We start from the raw sequence: 27,835 nt of genomic DNA, 5'->3' as shown, positions 1-27,835 counted from the left end.
CTACTGTTCCTCACACTGCGCTCACAATACCTAGTTTAGGTTACCCTGACACTTCAGAAAGATAAGCAACACTGATAAGACTCTTTATTTCAAAATGTTTGCAATTAAATGAGTTCATGTCAGTAAGTCATACACGTTGACATACAAAAATACCGTGCTACTGATACAGTTGAATTAAATGGATTCTCCGTGCAGGAGAAATTCACAGCATTATCAGTACCTGCTAGGAACTTTGCTTTCACTTCCAGGGTGCGTTGCTGACAACTGCGTAACAAGTAATATTTGTTAATTAGCTAGCTCTGCACAGTATTAAGACCATCACAAAAAAAGCCACTTGCACGCTGAATCCTCCCCTTCTCAGATTTCTAGTAAAGCAAACATCAGGTAACCAGTCCTCTGTTACTACGCTAACAGGAATCTTCAGATACTGTGGATGATGATGCTGAGTAGGAAGAAATTAAAGCTTAAATTGCTTTGGCTGTGTCTGGATGTCATAGGTGCCCAGTGGCAAAGGGGGAAAAGATCCAGTTGTCTGTTCTCTCATCCACTAGAACAAATTTGCTTTCTACTGTTAAAGTGCCACTGAAGGCCAGTCACAGCTTTATCCTCTTGGGGTTGATGTTTGCCTTAGTCTTTTCTCACTTTCAGTGGTTTAAAAAATGCACATTTCTATAACATGTAGATGGTAATATACTGCTGCAGGAGGAACCTTGCTAATGCCAAGAAGCGTAACAAGATAGGTGGCTGAGAGCCACTTCAAGCTTTCAAACTCCCCCCTGTGTAAAGTGAGGAAACATTGACTCTCAGAGCCAAATGAATTTTCTCCTGCTTGTCACCCAAACAGCCACCATCATCTGTGTCATGGCTGGGCTACATCACTTTTGAGGCAGTTTATCATCCCTTCTTTCCTGATGACAAGCTAAGCATACAGGACTTGGCAAACCAGACATTTGTACAACAAAATTATATTCTATTTTCTGCAGTGCATACAAAGAAAAGTTTTTCTTTAGGAAACTGGAGCTGGTCAAAGCCTACCATCTCCTTCAAGCAGCAGAAACGTAGCTCAAGCAAGGAAGTAATACGTGAAATCTTTCAAAGAGCAGAAAGGCAGGTTTCATAAACTCTGGACAGCCAAGTCAGTTCTAAATGTTTGAGTACCTGGACTTGAAAAAGTTTATTCTCTAAAAACAATTGATACATTGCCTTAAAACTCAATTCCTCTTCTTCACTTTGGTACCAGTTTCTATCAGTGCCATATTCAACAGATCCAAGGTGTTAAGATTTTTAACTCTTCTTGACATGAAGTTACAAAGAGGCTCTGAAGTTTTACGGTAGGATGAAGCTTCAGCATAGAGCTTTCAGCCCCTGGTAAGTATGAGGGCAGAAGTCAGGGCTGTCGTGCTGTTTATATATTTTGAATAAGATGAAATTGTTGCCAATCCATTATAGGAGGGCGAGGTTGGCACCTGGGAGGCAACCTGGGATTGCTTGAAAGATCCGTAATATTTTTTATACACAGTCAATGCACAGGGCATTTCCCTCCATGCAATAAAAAATGATCCTGAAGTATCTGAAACTGTTCTGTAAGTAGAAGAATTAATTCTTCAAGAACTTAGTGACAAAACAACATTGAAGATACATAGCAGAAAGCAAAAACCTATTTTGGCTGCCATCCCATTGCATCCCAGAAGAAAACCAGCCCCTATGTCTTCTAACCCCTTAATTCAAGAGGTGAAGTAACTGTCTCTCATACAAACAAAATCTTTAAGGCCAGAATAGCAAAATGAAACCATGGGTTAGGAATAGGAGACACAGCTTTGCCTTTTTTTTTTTTTTTCTTCTTCTTTAAAAGAAAATCCCTCGATAACCAGTTTCATCATGTGGAATGTAGACACAGTGTTGTCAAGTTTAAAATACAGTGCAGTCCATTTTTAAAGGGATAATGTCAGGTAAAAATTTAAATTGTCTAACAGTAGAAAACCTGGATGAGTAATTTATTGTATGAATGCTGTCTGTTGTACATTTTGCTTAGTTGGGGCTGTGAAGCCATACTAGCCCCTTTAACTGGCAATCTATGCATTCACAGGCTGCCTTTATACAGGAACGTCTGCTTGAGTGTTGTAGAACAAAATAAATACAGGAACACATTCTTTAGTAAAGGTCTGACTCAGCCTGTCCCTGTCCCTTTAAATTCAGCTAATCTCCACCTCCACCCTTCCCCATTGCACCTGCACAGCCTAGGAAGGCTTAAAAGGGACTTAAGATGCCTTAACAACATAATTATCCTGTGGCACATTGAGGGGAGAACATGAAAGACTACAGGCACAGGGTGGGACAGAAACCTCCGTCCACTGTCACCATCTTTACAAGGCAGCTGTCCCTGATACGTCTATGGTCATTCAGGTCTCTTTCTGCATTCAGCAGCATGTAAATGTAGACCCAGTACTCTCCAGTTTAACACAGCAGTGACATCTGTGTTCCTCACCCAGGTCCTGCTGAGTGATACATATGTCAGTGAAACACTCAGTGGTGTGCTACGCATTCCTTCCTATAGAAAACCTTCTTGCTGAGAGAGTTTCTATAGAGAGCCCAGCGCTTCTCCAAAGCGGATCTTCTGTCCGGCTTTGAGGTGGAATTTGAAGTCCTTGGGTGCCTCGAAGATCAGTACGATCGTGGAGCCTAAGTTAAATTCCCCTAAATGTTCCCCCTTCCTCATGGGGATCCCCTCCTTGTTGTTGTTGGTTATGAAGCTGAAGTCATTGTAGGAACCTTTAGAGTAACATGGACTGTTGGTATGCAAATCCTGTACGGAGAAGAGAGAAACTGTTACTTGAGGATTTCAATTTCTATATTCCTTAGCACAGCTGTGGACTGTGGAGATCTGGAGATCCAGGCATTTTCAATGCAGGAGGCTTGCTTACAATTCCAAAGTACAATAGGAATATTAAAAAAAAAAATAGTCTATACTGGCACTGGCTTCCTTATTTAAATCAGTCTTAGAACATCAGTATTGCAAAACATCTTAATTTCAGGGTAAGAATATTTTTTAAAAATTTTTTTGTAATTTTATTTTATTATACTGTACCAATCACCCATCAAAACCAGAAAGCTGCCTACTGCTGTCTTGCTTACCTGGTCAAAGTAGATGCGGATAGAGCCCACATTTGTGGCACCCACGGCTGTTAAAGAGAAAAAGCCGTATTTCCAGTCACCTGTAAGGACAACCCGTTCATTGTGGCAGAACAGTTCCTTGATCCAGCGGGCAACTCCAGGATTCACCGACATCAGAGAGCCTACAATAGTGAGAAAATGGTTCCGTTAAGTTGTCTGGTTTGTAGCAGTATTGTAACGCTATCTGAATGCTATTTTCAATATGACTGTAACCGATCAAGTAAAGTCTGTCACTGGTTTGTAGCAAGAGAGGCAAATGCTAGGCACAGCGAATGAAAGACAAGGCTGCAGTGAAAACAAAAGGGTCCTAGGAAGATGTAATCTTCAGTCTCCTGTCCAGAATGATCCACACTCCTGGGCAGGGTTCATACTACTTTTCATTTTTCTTAGCAGAATCAGAGGAAAGCCAATGACCCTGCTCATTCTTCGTTTTAAGGCTAGAATATAGTCTGGAACACCATCTCCAGTTCTCTCTGCTCGAGCACAAAGGGTTTCAGTTTTCATACCTGAAAATGGTTATTTTCAGGCTGACTGGTACCCCCACTGCCTCCCTCGGCTTTCACTTATTCCCATCTACAGCTTCACCGTGACTGCATTTCCAGACAGTTAAAGCCTGCTCTTAAAGGAGGGAGCAAGATCTGGGGGGGGGAGTCCCTTTCAAAATGTCTGCATTAGCTGAAGCCTGTTCTAGCAGCAGTCATACCTACACCTCTACCACCAAACTGAGGTGGTACCAGGGACTCATTCCCACACTACAAAATGACCAGAGGGTGTTTGGGAACAAGTCAGGTCAGCATGCGTCAACAGTTACTTCAAAGAACTAAAACTAAAAAAAGCTTGAATACAATATTACTGTTTTCACCACTTCTATGGGATTTGTTCTGGTAAACTATACTACTATAAAATTCATTACCATTTGTGACAAATCACTTTTCTACTGTTACCTATCATGTGATGGTACAACTGCCCCAGCAGTGTGCCTCGTTCAGCTGCGGCCCATACCCGTGCTGTCTGCCATAGCTGCTCTGCATCCATTTTCTAGGAACGGAAACATACCTGGGAAGTGACGTCGGTGTGCCACTCTCCAGTCTGTGGGTGAGTGGAAGCAGTGATAATCCCCTGGTGCAAGGTAGATTACACAGTGATACAGCTCATTCCCCTCCTTTGTGACTAGTTGTTGCTGAAAAGAGTTACCAGCTGGGGCTGCAAAGAAACCATGGAAAGAAAGGGGTTAAAGAAATACTTCTCGCAGTCATCTACCACAGCTGAGCAGTCTACAGGAGAACCAGTGGTGACAGCAGAGGACTAAATGCAGTCCACGTATATTGTTGAGACAACAAAAAGATACGCTTTGTCCAAGGATCCACTATTTCAAAGTGTTCTTTTCCCTTTACAGCAGAATTAAATCCTGTATTGTTTTAATAATTTTAGAATTTCCTTCTTTTTGGAATTTGCCCTTCCCTAAACAGAACAGGAACTGAAACCCAGTGAAACAGAATTAAAACTACCCTTTTAAGAACAGACTTTTCTCAAAGCTACCCTTTTAAGACAGAATTTGTGAAGACTCCCTGGTTTTATAAAGGGCATCAGTTGCATTTGTGCTCATGCTGCAAATAATGCTACTGTTTGCAGAGCCGTAACAGCACAAGTCATTACAAGTTTAGCGCTTGAGCATAAATCATGTTATAGAGTAGCTTATACAATTTTTGCTAAACAGGTGCTTGGGCACACTTCAGTCTGACAGCAGGAATGCTACTGTCTCATTATGGTGGCAGATCTTGGGAGTTAATTGTAGGACCCAGGTGATTAAATTCAGATAATTGGAACGAGCCAGGCAAGACACTATAAAGCTGCTGTTGAGAGACGCATGTTTATCCCCAAATAAAACCAAACAAAAATCAGACCTGCTTTTGTTCCTGACAATCTCAGAAAGGGGGAGGGGGAGAAAAGCAGCAATTGCTTTTCTCATGATCTCTGAGAACACTGAAAGGGCAGAGCAGAAGAAACACAGCACTCACCCTGGCTAAAATGCAGTTGCTCTGTGGAGATGCGAGGTCCCAGGAAAGATTCCAGAGAATAAGTAACCCCTTTTACTTGCTCTACTTCACAGGTTTTTACCTGTCCAAAATTAAGGATCTTTCCATCAGAGGGACTAATCTACAGGGAAGAGAAAAAAATTAAACACATTAGTAATTCATTATACCTCATAAAGCAGACACGTTCCTTTGGGGGGTGGGAGGAAGCTGGTAGTGTAAAGCCTTCGTTTCCTTTTACTCACCACACTGTGCACACAGCAGACTGGCCGCGCTTGTGGCTTCAGCTTCCTGCGGAAGAATTCGCTGAGGTTTCTATAGTGATGCAGATCTTCAACAGCTGCCTCCTTCATATTCACTCCGAATGTCCAGATGTACAGGCTGTAAACGGGCTTGCGGAGCCATGTAGGCAGCTCCACCTGGTTCAGGCGACCCCAGGCTCGCGAGAGCAGTCGAGTTGGTACCGATTTGTACAGAGCAACCTAAAGAAAGATGAATTGCACCACGTCATTCGGTTCTTCCCACTGACAGCTTTCTCTTACTTCTCCCCATAAAACATAAAGGCTCAAACCATACCCTGCTAACCACTCCTTGAATCCAGCGGGCTACACTACACACAAAGTAACCTTTATGGTGGCAAAAAACACTGTGCTTCATCCTCACTCCCTCCGTTCTGATGGGAGCAGACGAGGGACAGGATGAAACCTACTATAACCTTACACTGAAGCCAGAATCTCCACTCCCCTGCAGGCTGAAGCTCCGCATTTGTTACTGGAAACTGCCCAATATGAGGCTTACAAAAAAAAAGACACAGTAGAACACTCATCAGGAGGGTTAAACATTACCAATATATTCATTTATGTAGATAACCAAATGAAAATTGACTGAAAGATAATTTCTCAGTGTTCGATGATGTGCTTCTCAGAGGCATCTACCGGTGGGGGTGGTTTTCCACATCCCCGTACTGTACTGCTCTAATGATACTGGTACGATCAAAGAAACATATCCATCCATATGTTTACATATGGATGCAGCTGCACCAGTATAAACTTGGGCCAGCCTTACCCTTTCTCTCACAGCAATGGGAGTTGCTAATTGCAAGAGTATATAGTGCCTTTATTTCTGTAGAAATATACCTTTGGACTTACACCAAAGCCTAAGTTTTAGTAGCAAGAAAAACAAATGAAACAATGTCGGTAAGAGGTACATGCTGCTGATGTAACTGGACAGATGACGGTGTCTTCCTGTTGGTCATTCCAGCAAGTAACTCCTCTGGGGTTTGCGGTGCTTCGCGGCAGCCAAAAAGCTTGCATGACCATCGTGTAATCCAGGCGTGGGGGGGTGTGGACCAAGGAAACTGAAACCAGTTTTGCTAAAGAAGCAGTGATCTGCTGAATCTGGTACCATTTGTTTGAACAGTACAGCTCAGCTACATTTAACTCCCGACTGAGTCGTCATTTATTCTCAGTATTAAATCATATCCTCAAAATTAAGTCTTGCAAAACACAGCCATAAACACGAACAGAAGCACATAGTGGCTGAGAGCCTGTCCGTTGTATCAAATATGACAAATGAAAATTTCACTCACAAATCACTGTTGGGTGTCACATACGGTGGTATTTCAGAAAGAAAACACCAACCTAATCTTACTTCACATAAAAACTTCTAAATGAACACTACCCTAGGTTACAGAAGCTGAAGAACTGAAGAAAAACCATTTTGCCATTTGATGTGCTATATTAACATACAGTGTTTATTTCTAAAATAAATTTCTAAAATAAAAGTTTCCCAAACGCTGAGAATATGCAGATACAACTGTAAAATCACAAAAATTGTCAAAAGTACTATTTCCTAGTAGCCTCTTCTCTCAAAAGAGCCTGGTTTTCAAGTTGATGGGATCAAACCGAACAGCTGTTCAGTGAAATAGTCTTCAGAAGGACAATTTTGTTGCAGTTTTCAATCAAAATATGCGTGTGCTTGTTGCATTCTGAAATTGCATGATTTGTGGGGAGAATAACCATGTGCAAGGCATCCTACACCCTGCTCTCAACAGCATCTGAGCAGAGATTTGCATATCGTTTGGACAGGCTGGATTACAAATGCTCAAAGAACTTGAGGAACAAGCCCTCTCTGTGCAAAAATGACAGAAAGCACGAGACCATTTCAATGGGGCCAGGAAAGGGAACTTGAGAAGATGTTTGGTCTGCCTTATCCTAGCCCGAATACTTCGAGGTGACTGAATTAATTCAAAAGTTTCTGTTGATTTTCCTGGGTAGATCTCTGACTGCTAGAGGACAAAGAAATTCTCTGCTACTGAAAAAAATCACTTGTCTGAAGCAATTAGTCAACACAACTATGCACAGTAAAAACTAAAGGGGAACATGAATTGCATCTCTCTGCTTTCGTGCCAGTGCTCATCCGCCTGTCCGACGTTAAGGATCTCTACACCCAGCTGCTGCCAGCTCCCTTCAGGATAAAACTGCTAACAGACACGAAGCGCAAGAGACACCTGCTCACACTTACCCTGCTCACAGGCCTCCATCCCACTCTGGTCAAGGGTTTAAGAGCACCAAAAGGCAGAAGATAATAGAGAACAGTCAGAGGCCAAGAACGGAGTTTCAGAGCAGGCCTAGACATACAGCTTAGCTGGCCCAACCTTCGCCTCAGGGCCAGCTGGGGAAATTGCAACCTGAAAGATTACATACACAATATGAGGGTCAGCCATCTCAGCTTCAGAACCACCAGCTTCTGGTAGCTGGGGATGATTTATTCCTGCTAATCTTTACTTAAACATTGATTCTGCAAGTCTTTACTCCTTTATTTTGAGCAGTTCTTCCCCTTCCCAAAATAAAGAGCAGTTTATGTTCAAAAAAAGGAAGAAAATCCTCTGCCCGAAAAATGGCGTTCACTCTCACCGGTCACATTTTATGAATGATACCCTCAAAAATTAAAGGCACGATCACTTGCAGGTGAAATTTGAAAACAAAGCCACAGCTGGCTCATCCAGCTAACAACGTAACACAATAGTTTACGGTGGAAATAACAAATCTCAGTAGAGCACATCCCCAGAAAACATGTCTTGCGACTGCTCCAGCTGCTGGACAGTCAAAGTAGACAGCAAACAGCATTCCCTAAGCTAGGAATGTATGATGCTGGGATTTTAATTAGAACTCTATGGAGGGACAACTTTAAGGCAACAACAGATACTCTGAAAGAAATCCCTGAAACCTAATAAACTGAGGTCGCTCAGAGGGCTCACATGTTGAAGGCATCTTGACTAGATTGTGCCTCCAGTTGTATTTTGTACCACAAAAGATGCTGGAGTGAAATTTACACAGACCTGTGGGTCACTCACAAACTGAGAAACAAGCACTTGCTTGAGACGCAGCAGGAGCGGCACTCTGGAGTTAATGAATACAATTTACAAGTAAAACCTTAAAACCTTCACTGGGTGTGCTGGTTCTGAACAGAGAACACGTGGACAAAGCTGATATTGCTAATGCTGCAAGATAACCTAGTCTCTGCAGCCCAATAACCAACTCCTTTGCCTCATAGCCAACCACACCTATGATTTTTTTCTCATGTAGATGTCCTGACTGAGAGGAAACTCACTTTGCACGTATGGCTGTGGAGGAGTTCAACTTGTAAATCTCAGAGGGAAAAGCTGCTCAGCTTATTAGCAGAGGACACCATGGGCCTCAGTTCAGACCCTTGCAGGAAGTCTGGATGACAGACCCTTTCAGGTCCCTATTTATCCTCTGCCTTCTACGCATGAAGAAACCATTGGCGTTTCCACGGAAGTCTGCCTACCTGAGGGCAAAACATTCAAATCTTCCAGGCACCGACTTAAATCCTGGCTAAGAGATTGTTCTCCACACACAGCTGAAGGCAGTGTGCCTGCGACCGGGATACAGCTGTGTGTGCACACAAACTGCAAGTGGTACGCTCTGGCTCTGAACAGCTCGCTCTCACTGGATTATATGATATGAACTATGAAAAACTGCTTATGTCTTTCCAAGATGGAAAGAAGCCTGGAAGTTAAAAGGAAATTTTCCTGGCAATATGTTCTTTTCAAAACTTGGAACAATTAAAATACCATGCAGGCAGGTACAACTCTCACCAATGGTGCTTTTGGCTCAGCAATTTTTTCTGCAGTGAACACAACTACTTTTCCCCCAAGAATTAGTAAGTAAAAAACAGAGGATGATCTTGCATCACAGTGCAAGGGGAAACTAAAAACAACAAAAAGAAAACCACCCTGAGAAGATGAAGTGCTGCCTCAGCAGAGGTAAAGCTGGCTTTCTGCTCGGCAGGGGGGGGCTGACTCAACACGGCAATAGGAAGGCACAGTTGACATTCTTCCTCCCATCCTCACCACCCACCAGCCTGCAGTCTGCTCGCGGGAGCCAGGTTGCCAGCGCTGAGAGCGGAGGTCCCGCTCCCCCTCCCGCTGCTCTCCCCCCCCCTTCACTGCAGTCGCCCATGGACCAATCCCTGCAGAGCTGCATCCTGGCAGCTCGCTCCGCTCCGGAGCCCTCGGGCTTCTCACTGCCTTGGCCTGGTTTCAGAGCGGTCCTTCACTAATTTTTCCATTCTCCTAGCGATGGAGAGTAGAAAGCAAAGGAATGACAGGCTCCTCATTCCCCTTGTCATATAACAGCATGCCCTTCTCTACCAATTCAACGCGTAAGAAGCTTTATAGTAATTAGGCCAAACAAAAGCTTTTGCAGGCGGCTGTCGTTCCTTCTGCCCAGAAACCCTCCCATCCTCCCTCCCTCATTTCTCCCTTCAGTCACCATTCCTGCAACGCAGAAAATACTGAACAGTACCTGAAACGAGTTCTCCTATTTGGTGTACCACCAGCAGAGCCAGCTGGGCCTGGCCTCTCCGGCTGTGGGTGCTGGTCCCCGGCACAGCTGCCGCTGCCGCCGTTCCCTGAACGCAGCCTCCGGACATGAATTTTAACTTTGTGGAGGTTGTAGCAAGAGGGTGGAGGGTTAGATAAAACTTTATAGCATCTCACCATTTCCCTGTGTGCAGATCTGGTCCCTGCAGGGTGTTTGACTGACACATCGTCAGGGTGACGGTTGGTTGCAAGGCTCAGTCTTTTTTCCTCTACCTCTCTTTCCTTTGCTTGCTCCGGCACAGGAGAGAGGACACGGCGTCACAGTTCCTAATTCCCCCGCTGGTTTGTCTCTGGATTCCCCCTCTGTTTCCCACTTGAATCTCTGCTACGAGGGTTGCAGCTATTGCAAACAAACAGGCATTGTGTCATATTTCAACATCCCACTACAAAGCCGACTCTGCACAAGGTAAAAACGAGCTGTCCGTATAAGCAGTCCTTGCTTCTTGCTAGCCAGGGTGGCCATTGAACCCCAACTCTCCAAAAAACACCCTGCAGTCTCAGGCTGCTGGGCAGCGAGGCACTACAGTCAGCTGAACAGCCAGCTGGCCTTGCACAGCTAACCCCAGAGCTAGGCTGAGTCCGAGGCTGGGAGGAGGAATGGGGCGGAGAAGAGGAGGAGATAACTCCCAGCTTCAAATCTGCAGTGCAGCAGCTGTCTCTTAAAGAGTTCTGGACTGCCGGGCACCAAAAAACCTTTCCTACTCTTAATGTCCAGCTTGGAAAGAAGAAAACAGAAAGGAAAGGAACGTCTTTCTATTTTACAGCCCTAGTCAGACACAAACATCCATTTCATTAAGTCTCTTTCCATCTCAAAGAGACTCACACAGGAAGCAGGTACAGGACATTCTTCTACAAATACCCAGATCCGTAATGAAATAAGCCAGGTTTAGGGCCAGCTTGAGAACTGGGTATAAAAGAAGAGTTAACGAGTCTTATTATGTGGCTCCCAGTTCTGTCACAGCTTTTATGTCCAGTAGAAAGAACTAAAATACAAAACATGAGGAAAGGAAGCTGTTTTGGTTTGGTTTTGTTTTTTAAAACCAAAAGGCTGCAGTACATCTACCTGAGCATTTTGAATATACATAGCGAGACATTTCCCTCTTCGACCCTGCAGAGCACATCTCAAAAGATGTTCTGCATCTCATGTGACTGGGTCTGGACTGTTAAGGGAGCTTGAAACCTAATCCCTGGTTCAGGAAGTGGAACTAAATTTTAACAATTGCATATTGGGGGAAAAAAAACCCCAACATTCAAAGAAGGTAAACTTAAGATCAACTGACAGCACTCAACACATACTGCTTCATCCTTGAGCCCTGTGCCAACTTTTTTTGTTTTCCTATTTAAAATACTATTCAGTCTTTCTCTGGCTAGCACAAGGAACTCCTACACAACAAAAATGAAGCCATCTGTAGATTAAAATGATGAAAGCAGTTACCCAAAATCCCATCAAAAATCAAAGAAAAGCGACGAGGCACACAGGGGAGCTACTTCTCTTGATTTGCCAGCAACATTAGAAATTACCACCATTAAATACTAAATTTCAAATAGAAACATGCTAAATTGCCAACATCATTTCAAAAGGCACTTCATCAGTCCAAGATGAAAATAATTTTCACACTGAACACGTGTCTTCACAAAACTGTGGAGAGAGAGTTTGGCACTGGTGAAGCCAGGCAGAAGTAGGCAGAGCACCCCAACCCGCAGCCTGCCCTTTGTTCAGGCAGCTTGCAGCACCCAGCTGTACCCAGCTCCCGCAGGCCAGGCTGGCACCCTGCTCCCTGCTCTGATCTCCTCCTCTGAAGACCTTCACCTATGCATGACTTTGCGGAAAGACAACAGAGCAAACAGAAGTCTTATCTACCTTTTCTTCAGTACTCTTCCCTTAAGGATAAGGAAGGTAAACCCACAAGCTCTCTCAGCAGAAATTCTATCTTATCCCCCAATACATTTTCAAGACATTATTATATTCTAGATTGAACAAGCCTGATTCTATGAAAGCATGGAAAAGGTTAAATAGCTTACCTGCTCCCTAAAAACAAATGGACATTGAAATGTTCTACAGCCCAGTGCAGTGGGTACTACCACCTTTCAGTTCAAAACAAAGTATGTCATTCAAGAGAGAGCTTCTTCTCCAGGGAGACAGGAATACTGGTGTTAAAAGTTTTTTTTCTCCACTTCTTAAAAAAAAAACTTGAGTTCAGATGAGTAAGAAAGCCTATGTTTCTCTGAAGTTCAGTTCTACTGACCTCATTACATTCACACCAAGATGCAAATACCCAAGTCCGGTGTAAAATGCTGACATATATGGCAAGTTGCCATCCCCGCTGCGGCTGCCCCAGAAACAATGTGCTGTTCCTACAGTGTAAGAAGGCTGAAATGAAAAATCCACCCTGACTTTACCCACTTTCCACAGGGAAACAGAGGAACTCGCATAATGGCATCACAATAGCTGAACTTTTTGGGACAGGCAGTGCCGCAGAGCCTACGATACTGTCTTAGACAAGAATCTTATGATTGTTGGTTTGTAGAAGGTTGGACATCAGTACCAAACTCCCTGACCTGTCTGAATGCACCCAGAATCCATGTGAGGTAAGTAAAAGCAGTTACCAGCAGGTATAAATCCCTAGAGAATTATTATCTAATAGAGAACTGCTAATCTGCCAGCTATGCAACACCACTCTGCACTGTCAGCTCAAATAAGCACAAAATCCAGCGGCCCCGTTTAATTACTTGTTATTACTACCTCAAGCCCTTCCCTCAAGTTTTAAAAAACAACACAGCAAGGCTTTTGCAGGAAAGACTAATAGGCAACTGAACTTCAAACCTGCAGCCTCACTTTTAAGTCGTAAGCATGAATCATTAGGCTTGGAATGTGCTCGTTGGAGTGCTCAAAGCCCTCTGGTCATACTTTCTACATTTGGTAACAGGGCTACTGTTTGAAAAATGCACCGTATCCATCCAAACGATCCTGTGTTCTATTTAAGTGCCAGCAAAAATAAGGTCTTGCAATCGAGGGAGAGGTACTCTGTGACCGTTTATTAAAGGTCCCATTCCTTTCCCAGCAGTATCTGTTTAATTCCAGTCACGTTCCCACCCATCCTTCTCCGGAGCCAGCCCAGCTAGGGAAATGCTGGATGCTCCACGCCCACTCAGGACCTCCCGAACTCAAAGAGCCCCCCAGAACTGCTCTCTTGCTGCGGGGAACCCCGAGTGCAGAGCCAGCCTCTGCCAAGGCCATAGCACTGTGGAGCAGCACGGTCACCTCCAGCTCGGGCACACAGGACCTGGCCAGCTGTGCCACCTTCCCCAGCTGTACTGCTGCTGGCTAAGGAAACATACCGTGCTCTGCTTGATCTACCCATCATTTCTAAAATTCTTTACTTTTCATATGAAGAAGCCTTTCTATATAAACATTTTGATTGTTTTCCGCTAGTTTTATACTGCTATTTTAGTTGCATTCTATAAAGGGGGGGGGGGGGGGGGGGGGAGTATTTTAAGCTAGCCATGAAAAGTCGGGTGGGTTTTTTTAAACTTCAACCAGAATTCTGGGCCAAAAGCCTGTTACATACCCTCAAAGATCTCTTCTGTGAAGCAAGGAAGGAAAGTTTTATTTACTTTTGCAAAGGGACGTGAAAATTTATGACACCTAATCCACACTGTATTAATATTTTGTAGTAACGTATGCCACTTCATGTTTAAAACCCTGGTATTTTAGCTTCAGAGATGTACAAAGCAAACCCTCTGTCCCGTGTAGGCTCTCCCACGGCAGCCTGAAGCCGCGTTGCATCTCCCCAGCAAAGCGGGACCCGGCGGCGGCAGAGGCTGCCGGGGAAGGTACCGCCGGGATCCGCGGTGCCGGAACGCTAAATCCGCTACGAGATTGCTCATCAGAGCGCAGAGACTTCACAACAGCTCTCCCGCAACTTCCAGCAAGCCAGAGCCCAGCGATTAACTAAGGACCCCCGGCCCCCGCCGCGCCCCCGCCCTAGCGAAGCCGTTCGCGGCGCCTGAACATAGCCCGGGCAGCGCCCCCCGCCCAGCCCCGAGCCCTCCCTCCGCCCGGCGGGGCAGGGGGCGGCGGCCCCCACCTACCTCTCGCCGCTACCGGCCGCTCCCCGCCGCTGGCCGCGCCGCTGCCGCCCGCTCCGCGCCTTAAGGAAGCGGCGTGGGGCAGGCGGCCCTCCTCCGCCCGCCGCCCGGCCAGTGGCGCCGCAGCTGGGCCTACCCGCAGCGCCCCGGCCCCCTCCGGAGGAGGGGCCAGGGCAGGAGGGAGCGAGGAGAAAAAGGGAACAACGAGGAGTAAGAGCGAGCGGCGGAGCCGGCACACGGCGACATCGCTGCGTGGCCCGGCCGCGCCCCGGGGCGGGAGAAGGGGTCTGCCCCGGCGGGCAGCCGGCGCTCCCGGGGAACAGGGAGGCCCCTGCCTCACCCTTAGCCTCCAAGGCCAAGCCAGCGGGGCGAGAGATCGTGCTGGGGAACAAGGCTCGAATCCAGCAGCAGCGCATTGCCCTGCGCCCCATGGCCCTGCCCGAACACAGGCTGACACGCGAGTCCAGCCAAAGTGGCGAGGAAGCACGCCGCAGTCTCCCAAAGCGCCCCTGAGACGCTCCCAATCAATTGCTCCCTAATCCCAGAGAGATGCTCTGCAAATTGTGTGTGACAGAACAGACTTACATAGTCAAAAAGCCACCTCACTGGTCAGATTCTACACAGTTCAGTCTTCCAGGACAGCTGAGAAAAACCTTTACGCCATCATGCCCCTCACACATTTTGATGATGTTGAAATCTCACCGCTTTAAACATTTTCTGAACATCACACACATTGGACTGCTCTACGAGAATTTTTTTTGTAATTGCATGTTTGCTCAAATAAAACTCCAAACATCAGAACACAGAAGCAAGAATTACGAATAAGAGATCAACCAAGTGGTGACTACGTTTCATTCTTCTAAAACTGGATTAAAAAAATAATCAGAGTTTTTTCCATTATTAGCTCTTTCCTGAACTTGATACACACCTCTTACCATAATACTAAATGTCTGTCTCCTCTGGGCCAAGAAAACCACCTTCCGTTTGTACTGCCAAAATAGCATGCAGTATCCTTTGTTACATAAATACGAGCAGTTTTTAATATCAATAGGAAAGCCTGTGTTGTTTATCTCTGAGAATCAAGATCCTAAACCTAATACTCAAGCACTTCCCCACTGAATTAAGCTGTTTTTAGAAACTGTGGCCCATGACAATAAATTGAGCTTTGAACAGGACAGAATTGCGTATTCATCTCATCTGTACTATCAGATGTCACTACAGCTCACTTCCCTTAAAGGTTCACTGTGTTCTTCCTGGTGCACATCACTCCAACAAACACTGCTTTTCACTTACACAAAACAGAACAAACTATGGAAGCCAAGGACAGCTACAAGAAGTTCCTCTCTTTAGAGGAAAACTCTTGTTCATCTGGTCACACTTCATCCAAACTCACCCTTTGGCCAAGGTTTCCCTTAGCAATTCCTCCATACTCTACGACTGCCCCAGTGCCCAGGTGAGAAGAGGTGAAAAGCCTCTAGTCAGCATATGAAAGGCATGGTATGCATGCAGATCCCCACTGGGAAAGGTTCTGTGACAGCAAGGATTTGAAACCGTAAGCTTCCATCCCTCTGATAAATATCTACCCGTCTCCCTCCAAGCCCTCTGCTTTACCTCATCTAATTAAATGAAAGCTGATCCTCACTGGTATTCACAGTAGGAGACACACTAAGGCATTAATCAGCTCAAGCTATTAGCTACATAATGTCTCTTAAGAAAATCTAGGAAGAAAAGGTCTATGCTAAACAAAAAAATAGTTTCATCTTTTGCTGTGGAAAGGCTTAAGGGACACTTGACTTAAATCAGATTGATTCCCCTGCCCCCCTTCTTTTATGAAGCTTGAGCAAAGCAAAACCATATTCTTTCATTCAATCAAAAACTACGCACACTTTGACGACGCTACTGACATGCACTTCTGCAACAGGGAGGTTGTCCCTGTGTAACATGCTGATGATCACCTATTTCTGTCTTCTGCTCAGAAGCAGGGGATCTGCCTTACACACAGAGCTGCCAGGTAGAAGATAGTGCATGTTCACACATGAACATGATGTTGGTACTGTGGAATCAGAACTTCACAGCAGCAGGCTCAGCAGCGAGGGCATGTGCAGCAGTTTCTTGTTCTGTGTTACTCTTTCAAAGCCCATTCAATCACACTTGGTCTATTTTTGCCCATGCAAAGGCTTATTCCACTCTAAAAATGACACTGCTCTTCCCCAGACTTTTAAGTGTGCTTCCAAGGATGTAAAAAACACAATAATGGAAAATGACAGGTCAGCAAAAAAAGACACTCCACTTTCCAAGGAACAATGCAGCTCTTATTTTTCTTGAATCCTTCACTGTTTGGAATATTTCTTGCAATGTCTGAACAGTTTCTCTTTTTTCTCATAATTGTCAAGTTCCCTTTCCCTCCCTAGTCTCCTACTAGTATCTGCTGCATTTGGAGCCCTGCTTATCAGGTTGAAATGTTTTGTGATTCCCCACTGCAAAAACCAAATCCTTTCAAGCAGTTTCATCAAAAGCAATACTCATAGCTTCCCCAAATAACCATCAAACAAACTAGTATATCAGTATAATAAAAGAAAGCAAATTTAATAAGGGAATTGCCAATTTCATACCAAAAAGTATGAACAATAAAGAAAAGAACATTTGTTTTCAAGTATCAAAACTGAATTGACATTGCTTTTTAAAATAAATACTCCATGAGCACTTACCAGTTCCTTTTTTTAATCAGAACATAAAACCTGTTTGAAATAAGCCTCAGCAGGAAAAGAACATACAAAAGACAGATTTAACGGACAAATTCCTCAGGAGCTATCATGGTCTAAAATGTTAGCATCTGGGTTGCCTGGATCATATCTGATTTGGGTCACAAGTGAAAATGAATTTAAAAATTCCAGCCTAGTCCCCCACAGGCATGTGGCCAAACCACTCACAAACCGGCAGTGTGCTCAGGAATGCAAAGAAATGGGGATGCTAAAGGTCAATACTGAAGCATCTCCTACACATTGCTACAATCCTAGAAGTTTTAACTCCTTGCCTTCAGAAATGGCACTGAAGCAGGTACTCACCTGGCCGTCTGGAACCACATACACGTCGAAATGTCTAACAGAGTTGTACAATATCCCTAATATTTCAAAGGAGATACAGCAGTTATAGGAAGTTATAAAGTATTTCTTACTTCAGTGCTGCCATGGGTATTTGACCTATGAATGTCATATACACACTGCAATCCCACAATGATTTCTAAACTCCTTGGAATCCAGAAAGAAAAGGCAAAAAACCCTCAGGATTAGCCATTACAGACCTATGTGTTAACCTGTGAGAAGAAGGTCTTGCTCTGTATTCACAAATAAAACAGCCAGATGTTTATTAACTAGCTATTAATACTGTCTCAGCTTCCTTGTAAAGCGTGTAAGGCATGATGGCATAGAGGAAGTAAATGAAATGCCCGGAGTAGCTCAGATTGAGCAGCCTGTGAGAAGATAAACCCTACAACTACTGCGCAAGCTGTACCCACAGCTAGAACTGCGAGGACAAAAAAGCCTCAGCACTGATTTTTTTTTTTTTTTCATTTTACAATATGTAATTTTAGTCCTGCCTATTTTGATTTCTGTATTTAATTCTGTAAATAGCGTAATGTGCTTAATTTGCTGCCTGGCAATGCAAGGGGGGGAAAATGAGAAAATGCATTGTACTACAGAGAGCCACAGCTCCATCAGTTACTGCAGATGCATGCTGTATGCTCTCTCAGGACTGCAAGTGGACAGCAGGTTGAAGAGGAGTCTGCATCATGCCTTGGCAGTGATGAAGGCCAACAGCATGGAGGAGCAGAAGCCAAGGGAAGGTCATTCCCTGTTACTTTGTGCATGTCAGACCACATCTGGAATACTGTGTCCAGTTTTCTTAGAATCAGGAAAGATCTTGATAGACTTGAGCATGTCCAGTGAAGGGCCAGCAGCCTGGTCAAAGGGTTGCAGCACACGGCCTATGAGGATGGGCTAAGGAGAAGGCCTTGGAGGGACCTAACAACAGCCTTCCAACATCCAAGAAGAGGTTACAGAGAAGATGAAACCAGGCTCTTTATTGAGGGAGATGGAGAGACAAAAGCCATAAATTGAAACAGGGAAGGTTCCAACTGGATGTAAGGAAAATATTTTTTACTCTAAGGACAATTAAGCATTGGAACAGGCTTCCCAGAGACACTGTGGAATCTCTGTCCTTGGGATTTTTTAAGACCCAAGTGGACAAAGCCCTGAGTAACCCAATCTAAATTCAGCGTTGGCTCTGCTTTAAAGCAGGAGGGTGGACTACATTACTTCCACCTGAATGACTCAATGACTTCCAAACATCTTTTTATTCAAAATATATAATACAACCACTTGATTAACTATCCCTTCTAACTTTGATTTGCAAATATTTAAAATAATAAACTGTCAGCTAAACTAAAAGATGGAGGAGACACCAACAGTTCCTAATGTGCCATTACATTGACTTTGGTCAAAATTATAATTACTTAAATTACTAAGAAACTTCAGTTCCATGATTTGTCAAAAATGCATTGCCAGAAGAGGACAAATTAAACATTCCCTTGTTGGAATGAAAGCAGAGAGACTTTTCATCAAAGGTGGAAGAAGCAAAGTTGCCCCACGTTTCTTACCTCCCACTCACTTGCAAGCTTCACAGGCACCTCTATGCCCCTCTTCTCCAGCTGTTCCAACTTGTAATCCTCATATTTTCTGTATCCTGCATATCCCCCACCTGTAGCTACCAGAACATGGAAGGGGCGCAGGCGGAAGACTTGCCCTACTGGAGCAGTATGAAGCTTCTTCCTGTCTGTAACAGAAAAAGAAAACAACGCCAGACTTCAGGAAAAAGAACAACTACATGAAGTAAAGAAGCAGTGAGGGATGTCAGCTTAGGTGGTGAAAATGTGATCAGAAATCTACAACAAAGAAGGTATGTACAGAATCTGCTAAGCACTCCAGTTATTGCAGTTCACCAAGTCACTGGAACTCAGCTGACGAACACTCGTTCACCTGTGTTGTTAATCTCATCCCCGTCCCTCCCACCCTACATCCTTCCAACATTCTTACCCCCAAAAATACATGAAATGAGCTGCCTGAAAGCACTATTGTACTTTCCAACTAAGAGATCTTTCATGTTGTTACTGTACAGAATAACCAGTTGCTGGGGAACAATCTGTAGAACTGTGAAGCTTCATGCTTCTGTCATTAAAGCTCTCATTATAGTTGGGGAATCCCCAAATTGTACAGCTAACTGGAAAAGGGAAGGAAACGACAATCTGCTTTAGTGTATGTTTGGTAAATGGGACAATAAGCACATTTCCGCTGTAATACAGGTCATCACGTAAAAAAAAAGAAATCTAATATTACGGCTGTTTCTCACTGAGGATTACCAAGCTCCTCCTGCGTAACAAACCTTACATGTTGTCTGTGAGATACACATACACTGCATTGTCACTAAGCAACAGGACAGTCGCACAGGGCAATCACAGCAGCGGGAAGCATTTCCCTTGCAAAATCTTCAGAGAAAACAAGTATGTTCAGGCTTAATGGGCTAAGTCAGTATTAGACTGTGCTTCTTCCATCCGTATTACAGTCTGAAGGTTCTTGGCAATGAGTGTAAGTCACTGCCAGACAGAGAAAATGCCCAAAGGAACTAGTTCTTGGACACTGATTGGTGTAATTTCCACAACAATCAGTAATGCAAAAGAGCCAGAATCAAAACGGATGGACTTTATCTTGTTCCATGAATGTCCAGCTTAAGGTTTGACTGTGAAAGCATGCATTAACAACTAAAAGAATTCAGTAAACACCAAATCTATTTCTAGGCAAGCATAGAGACAAAGCGTAATAGCTTATAAATCTGGGAAGCTTTAGTTCTAGAGCTGATTAGAAGCATTCAGCTGTTCTTCATCCATGATGCTGTAAAAAGATGCCCAATAAAAGTAATTCTTGCTCATATTTTGTTTTACCAAAACAGGATTTTTGCTCATTTATTTCCTACGTACGTGATTTAAAACGTTGTTTGAATTATATGTCCTGAAATATATAGTAATATGAAAACAGCTTTATTCTGACTGAAAAAAATATATATCTTATTTTCTGCAGGGACACCACCCCCACCCCCCCAAACCGAACAAACAAGGCAGCAACAACCGGTACAGTTAAGATTCTAGAAAATATTCTGCCCTAAAGAACAACGCTCAATAAAGGACAGGGGTCATTTAGAGCAGTTCAGTGTTTTTAAAGACAGACTTATATCTGTTTTGCATTTACAAAGATACTACAACCTTTCAACTTTACATCACTAGTTCAACAGAAATGTCCGTACACAGACCAATGACAACTCTTTAGCCCTAAACCCTTTAACTCCCTCTCCACCACACCTTTGGCTCTAAGTTAGCAAAGCTGCTCAGCTATTTCACCAGAGCTTAGCAAATTCCCAAACCAAAACCCCTCAGCCTGAACACCTCTTTCTCGTTTGCGTCCAGGAAGAGGATGTTTCCTCTTGAAGAGCCTCTATTGATTACACTGATGTGCTAGAGACAAAATAGCTGATATTCCACTAGCTGCAGCAAACACAATTTAATTTGTTGATAAATGATTTGAAGAGCTGACTTTTCTCCATCTCCAGCATTAATGAAACAGCACTTCTATAATTGGCATCCTAAAACATGATCGTTGGCAAAGGCATCTAACACACCATTGTTAAGCTGCTTTTGTCCTCATAAAATGAAATCCCACACCTTTCAGACATGAATGAAATTCACACAAATCTACAAATTCCAAGACAAAAGGATTAGTTCCTGATTCCGGCAACAAAACCATGTTCAGGCAGTTGGCGCTGTTTAGATTTCAGCAGAACATCATCTTCTCAAGTGATACTAACACTACTGCAGCTCTCTGGCAAGCAGCATGAGAATGTGAGGAAAGTTCATGTCTTGGCACATGAGCCACTACAAACAAGCCCAGGACACGAGGAAAAAGGTGTAGGACTTCGAACATATATTTTCAGATGCTTCCAACACCAAATCTGAGCTCCTTACAGATAAGGCTAACCTGGTTTGGATTTCTCTTAAACATAGAGTACATTCAGCAAACAAGAAAAAAAAGAAAGCAACGTTTTCCTTCTCTGGAACAGAGGAAAAAGATTAATTCCCTCAAACATTAAAAAATTCAGGATGAGTAAGCCAACTACATAACTGAAGGCATGCTCTAATCTATGCAATCAGATGTAATGATATAAATGTTGCTTTGTTACTCTGACCAAATTAAGAATTTCTTCTAGAAAAAGATACAAACTTAGAGGGAGGCTGTTACAAGGGGTTGAGATAAAACTAAAGAAGATTTATCTTTTCTTCCTAATGGCATAATTTGCAAGTCATCTAGATTTAAATCCAAATCAGAATCTAAAATATCAACGGATTAGAAAACAGCTGGCTAAAAAGTTGATTTGCTCAAAGCTAACTTCAAACAACCTTTTCTTCCATGTGATCAACAATTTTGCATTATGCAACTCATCTTCCCAGGTTTTTTCTGTAATGACTAACTTTGATTTCTAGACAACTGAACTCTTTTTTCTATTAATCTGTGTAAGCGTATTTTTCAATAATGAAATATCCAAATATGACATACCAGCCAAAGGACTTGGACAGGAAAGTTAACCCAAAGAAATGGATTCAATAGCAAATGGAATTAATACGTCAGCTAGCAAGGAAACAAAAATTGAAGACTATATGCAGTTGTTATACTAATATATGATTCAGACTTTTCAAGGTGAATAGCTGATGAGTTGCACTACAAATGGTAATACATTTGAATATTTTCAACAAATTCTCACCTGGTTTATGCTATTACTTTCTTATTATCCACTCTATATTAAGCTTGATGTTGCCCTTCTCAGTCAGCCACTTCACATCTAACACTGGTTTACTGGCTTTCATGTCGATAATGGATATAATTTTAGTTGTCAGGTTCATTATTCATAACTATGCCATTACAAAGATGTCTCAATCAACATCCACACAGATTCTTTCATGCCACCTTCATGACACTGTCCAGCAAAAGAAAGATACAAGCATGCCTGACCTGCTACATGGCTGTGCTTTCCTCTACACTGTTGAGCAACAGACGGATTAAGAAATGTAGCAGGACATTAAGCTGATTTAAAAAAGTCAAATTTCAAACTGAGGAAAAAGGATACAACGTAGGTGTGGGAAGCACTTGAACTAGTGGCTCAGCAAGTTCATTAAAGTGGGCTTTTTTTAATATAAAAACACATTCCTAACATGCATCTCTCTGCTAAGTTGTATCGGTCTTTTAAAAAGTAGTTTTTCAGCTGTAGACTCTTCAGAAAACTAAGTACCATGCTGAAGTTAATGAAGGAAAATAAACCTATGGTTAATGGGTTTTAATTTACTATGCAGAGATCATCTTCACTAGGAAAAATTCAGATGTTTTGGAAAGTTTAAAAGCTACATGTAAAGAAATTCCATTATATATGCTCTTCCTCAGAGTCCTCCTTCCTCTAGCACCTGTTATTAGTATCACAATCTATCTGACTAAATTTGCTTTACAAAATATCCTACTTTCTGCAGTTGTTGAGAGTAGGGAGTACCAGGAAACATTTCACATACAGCTGACCTGGTGAAGCCAAGAAGTGACACTGTTGTTACACGACGAGCTTCTAGTTTACAGGATGTTGTTAAGTTGTACAAAAATGCTCGCAGGGGAAAAATCTAATTCATTAGTGTGCTGAGATGAACGCGATATGAGAAAGGTGCATTTGTATTGTATTTACATACAACAAGGCATGTATGAGGGGCACAGAGCTGCTATTAATGTTTGAACACATTAATTAAATAGCAAACTTGTCAAAAAAGGTATATTGCCAAGGAAACAGGTCCCAATATAAATTTCCTGTAGAAAAAAAAAATTAGAAATGTAGCAGCCATTCACTTCATTATCCCAGCTCTTCTTTTGCTGGCTCTGTTACACAGGTTTCTTCAGAAGTGATAATCCCAGTGAAAAAGGATGATTGCCAAAGTATCAAAGGAGGTTAAAAAAAGACAAATACTCTCAAAGTGGGTACATTAAAAGAGACCATTAGGGCAGCAGATATCACAATGACAGAGCAAGCCGGTTATCTAATAAACAGACAGGTATAATGCAGTGTTAGAGTGAACAAAAAGGATGAGAGAGAGAAAATACCCCAGATGATAAATAGTTGTATGGCCCCTGTGGAGGTATTCCTGATTTGGGGGGCTGACATTCCTCCAGATGGGATCAGCTCTGCCTTTCCAGTTTTAGCCAATACCACTCTGGATACTATAGCATCTAAACATCTGTCCAGATTTGCATCTCTGCAGGGTTCCTCATACCTGTTGTGGAACAGATGGCAATTCTAAAAGGACAGAGAAGCAGCTTTCAACCATGGCTAGGGAAGCTATTTGTCCAAAATGCTCCTTTTGTTAAAGGAAGTGATTTCTGGCTTTTTTAAATTTTTATTGCTACAACATTTGCTATCCAAGTTTTCCAAAATAGCTGAGAAACAATGTGTAACACCTCATAAGGAAATATGAAATAGGTAATGAATGAAATATTACCTTATGAAATAGGTAATGAATGAAACAACGAGTAACACCTCATAAGGAAATACGAAATATTACCTTATGAAATAGGTAAATACACTTCTTTTACTATATGGAAAACATAACACTAAATGAGTAAAGCACAATTTGCATGCTTGCGTCTATGGAAATGCCATGAATTGAATAGGTCTCTGATCCTGGACTCCCACTTCTGCTTTAATCTCAAGAACTTCAAATTCACCAATATGTGACCATAATTTGTCTAACTGAGTAATACTGAACTGAAAAACACTAGGTATACACAAGCCTTCACTTACCACTGAAAAATGTTCTGGAAGGTGGCCGCTTCCACAGGAGTCCAGTTCTAACACGCAAGTTCTCACGTATAAGGAAGTTACAATTAGTCAGCAAACTGAAAATACAATGAACAAGAAGCAGTTGCTTAAGTACAGATATTTAATAATGCAAATGTAAGCAGTTCAATGTAGTGATAATCTTACGTTCAGAAGCTGAATAACATACAGGGAAAACTCTCCTTAAAGTATCATAAAATTTCCACTGAGCCTATTCTCTTCTGGCCTATTTCTTCCCTAAATAACAAAAAACCTGACAATCCAACTACTCCTGTAGATATTGAATGTTGCATCTATTTCATCTTTTTCTTAACAAATGTTGACATATGTTCCTCTTGAGCTTAATTCTATTATAACAATGATACTCTTCTGAGTATTGTGTGCTGATCTTGGCAATAGCCCTTCTCAGGCAACTAATTATGTTGTCATTATGTACCATATCTTTGCCTGTTTGGAGTTCTAAAATGTTTGTGACTGTGAATACAACCTGAGCCTTTTTTTAAAAAACAAGCTAAAATAATCTAATTTACTCTTGCTTTGTGCACTGCCTTGGCCTATGTGTTTAGTAATCTATTTGTCACTTTTTTTTTTTTATAGGGATTCTAGAACTGATGAGAGTTAGTACTCTCTAAATCTACTTCCAGTTTAACACAGACCAATTTATGCAACAACATATAAACAACTCCTTTAAGTTAAGTACCTTACTTGTATATTGCTGGGGAAACAAGATTAAAACAAGATTGCTCTACTTACAAGGAAACTACATAGCACAAGCATCGTTATCTTCTGTGACAACGTGGCTAACACATATTTACTTCCATCCAAAGGTAGTATTTATAATGGGCAAAGTTGAATTCAACCGTGTTGATCAAAACAAACTCTGCCTGCAAATATAGTGGTAAATTTTGTAATGATGGTTTAGCGCCTGGGATTATTCCATCCAGGCAGCTACACAGGTCTGTTATTTAAGAACCTCCTACAACAGCAACTATCTTAAGAGACATTTACAAACTGGGTTCATGTATCTCCTTCCTCACCATGCTGGTGAGGAGGAGGAGTACACAGAAAAGTTACGGATTCTGTGAAGAAGTAATGCCATTCATTAGACCAAACAGCATAGCTGGAAAAGTAAAAAGGCTGCCAGGCACAGAGTATCTCCTTCAGAATTTGTCTTATCACTCTGTACGTTGGTGAACAGTAATGCAAGTAAGTGGTTCTGCCACTAAAAACACTTAAAGTAGACTTGTAACTGGCCAACACAGGGGAAAGGCTCAATCAGGATTTTTCATGTTTAATATATAATATTTAATTTCATGTTTCTAATAAATCTGAAAAGAATCCATCCAATTGTACAAGAACTATTCCTGTCTAAAGTCTATAAACAAGCAGGATTAGACAAGTACTAAAGATTACAGAGCAACACACACAGCTGTTAGATAGAATCACAGGCCCAAGCCAGGACAGGAGAGGAGCAGCATTCTCACACCCGACAGTCTCAGTCCCTTGGGAAAAACCAGGTCTGGCAGGTCTTTGTGCAACCCACTCATTGCCGGGGTGCAAATACCACAGCTTGATGTCTTCATTTGGCCCTCTGACCTTTCATCTGCTCTTGATCAGATACACGCTGAGTACAGAAGTACCTCATTAGCTTACAAGCTATTGCATCATTCAGGGTGATTCAATGCAAGGAAGTGATTATTAAGAGTTTAAGAATTACTTTCAGGTGCCTACTGAGTTACATACAGACAGCATCTCTATTTAGAAGAAGAGTCTACAAACAGATTTCTTGTCTAGAAATCACATTATGATACTAGTAACTTGCTAACAATGTTTTAATGTTAGCCAAGGACAAATGGCTACAGTTTTCACTTACCCCCATAATATGGTGTCAGTAATATTTCATTCTGCCCTTCAGATTTACGGTCTCTATCAAAACTACTGTATTAACCCAAATGTGACAAGAAGGTCCCTCCCCAAAACACAAATTCCTGTAACCAGGTGCTAAACATACCACACTGCTGCATCACTTCCCAGGATATTATTTCCTTAGCAAGTCAGAAAAACCTTCCCACTCTGCTGCAGAACCTGTATGTTTTGCATAGCAACATGATATAATTTTGTCATGAACAATGAGGTCAGCTGATCCACTTGGGTCATACACCAGACCTGCACTAATTTGTGGTATTACAAGGCCTGCTTTACAACATATTAAAACACCTGGAATTAAAGCAGTACTTGCCCATTAGTAAGCTGAGAGCCTGCGGGTTACTTCTAAGGGATTCAAAAATCTAAGAACTAACCCAGTTAGCACTATAGTTAAATTTACCAGAAAAGTTTTAGAACACTAAAAAGTTGGCGAAAACTGCCAAAAACTTAGCTACAGCCTAAAGCACCAGTATTATGTCTTGAATCATAATAATCTAAAAAAAAATAACGCAAAGGCAGAACAGAAGTAGCTGGTTTGGCTTCACAGGAGCATCCAGGAGCTGTCCATGTTGCTAAGGTAGGGCAGGGCATACTGGGACTTGGTACTTCAGCAGATGCATCATTACAGAGGAAGTATGCAACAATTAATTGTAGACCCTAAGCTCTTACCAAAATTGGTTTTGGTGTCCAACATGGGAAAACCAGCCTAGTCCTTACTCTGAAACCTGGTAAAGACAACAAGACTAAATAGTTTACCATCAGCCTCATCTTCCCTGCTCCCGACAATCCGGCCTTGATGGGTACAAGCATGTAGGAGGGTGCTGTCCTCCAGCCTCTACCACCCAGCTGGATGTTGCTGGAGCAGGAGCTGACGGGATCCCGTGTTAACTTACTTACTTCAGCTGTTGCGGGATCAGGGACAGCAAAGGAGGGACAACACTTTGTTGACGGGCACCGAAGCCGGCGGTAACGCACACTCTGCACACGAGGTGCTTTCAACAGGTTTTAAGAGAGAAGTCAGGGGACCACGTGTTCTCCCTCAGAACACAGCATTATCTCCCAGAAACAGGATTCTTAACACTGTTCCCTTGCTATGAAAAACACAAGCTTTAGGCGAGTGCCTCCTGCCAGGCTCTGCCAAGGCACTTCTCCTCACAGCTGCTCCTCACCGGGATTATATAACCGGAGGCAGCAGCTGCCCCCCTCTACCAGCTCCTACTAAACACTTACACACTGGCAACCTCACACTGCGCAATAAGTTAAAATTATACGAGGCCACACGCTTCTCTTTCTTTAAAAATGTAAAACCTTCATCTTTCTTTTCAGCTTGGAGAACGAGGCCAAGCCTCCTCGCACATGCCCAGAGACCAGGGCCGAGGCACCACGAACAACCGCGTTTTCACCTCAGCAGGGCAGCTCCCGCGACCGAGGCAGCCGGAGAGAAGGGGCGGCTGCAGCCCCCGGCCCGGGGGAGGCCGGGCCTCCGCCCAGCTCCTCCTCACGCCCCCCGCCCCCGGGCTGCCGGCTGTCAGGCAGCGGCTGCCGCTCGCCCGCAGCTCTGCCGGGGCCGCAGAACCCCAGCCCTAGCCCCCTCGCCGCCGGGCAGCGCAGTGCCGTCCCGGCTGCCGTGCCCCTACCTGCTCCGCCACAGCGCGGCCACAGGGCCCCGCGTTACGGCCGCCGCCATCTTCCCGCGTCGCCGCCGCGTCCTCTGCGGCGTCCCGCGCGTGAGGGCGGGGCCGAGGCG

At 43.2% G+C, this 27,835-nt stretch overlaps 1 protein-coding gene across 9 annotated transcripts; it reads right to left on the bottom strand.

Annotated features, from left to right (window-relative positions):
- Window positions 1-57: 57 nt before the first annotated feature.
- On the bottom strand, window positions 58-27,831 carry PISD (phosphatidylserine decarboxylase). 9 transcript variants are annotated; one of them, XM_055797647.1, is made up of 8 exons: window positions 27,726-27,831; window positions 24,127-24,221; window positions 18,854-19,029; window positions 5,450-5,686; window positions 5,190-5,328; window positions 4,228-4,374; window positions 3,133-3,293; window positions 58-2,803 (listed from the first exon to the last, which is right to left on the bottom strand). In XM_055797647.1, exons 1-8 carry the CDS (start codon window positions 27,773-27,775, stop codon window positions 2,579-2,581), a joined length of 1,230 nt encoding a protein of 409 aa, XP_055653622.1. In that variant the 5' UTR covers window positions 27,776-27,831; the 3' UTR covers window positions 58-2,578. The 9 variants fall into 9 exon arrangements, with proteins under 9 accessions (XP_055653622.1, XP_027636497.1, XP_055653620.1 ...); XM_027780696.2 differs by lacking the exons at window positions 24,127-24,221; window positions 27,726-27,831 and adding exons at window positions 7,728-7,893; window positions 10,034-10,450 and having other exon boundaries at window positions 18,854-18,990; XM_055797645.1 differs by lacking the exons at window positions 18,854-19,029; window positions 24,127-24,221; window positions 27,726-27,831 and adding exons at window positions 7,728-7,893; window positions 10,034-10,450; window positions 14,203-16,054.
- Window positions 27,832-27,835: the final 4 nt, after the last annotated feature.

Source organism: Falco peregrinus, chromosome 2 (assembly GCF_023634155.1).
Source record: "Falco peregrinus isolate bFalPer1 chromosome 2, bFalPer1.pri, whole genome shotgun sequence".
Lineage (NCBI taxonomy): Eukaryota > Metazoa > Chordata > Aves > Falconiformes > Falconidae > Falco > Falco peregrinus.
Note: the sequence above shows the minus strand (reverse complement) of the source record. Positions and strands in the feature narration are given on the sequence as shown.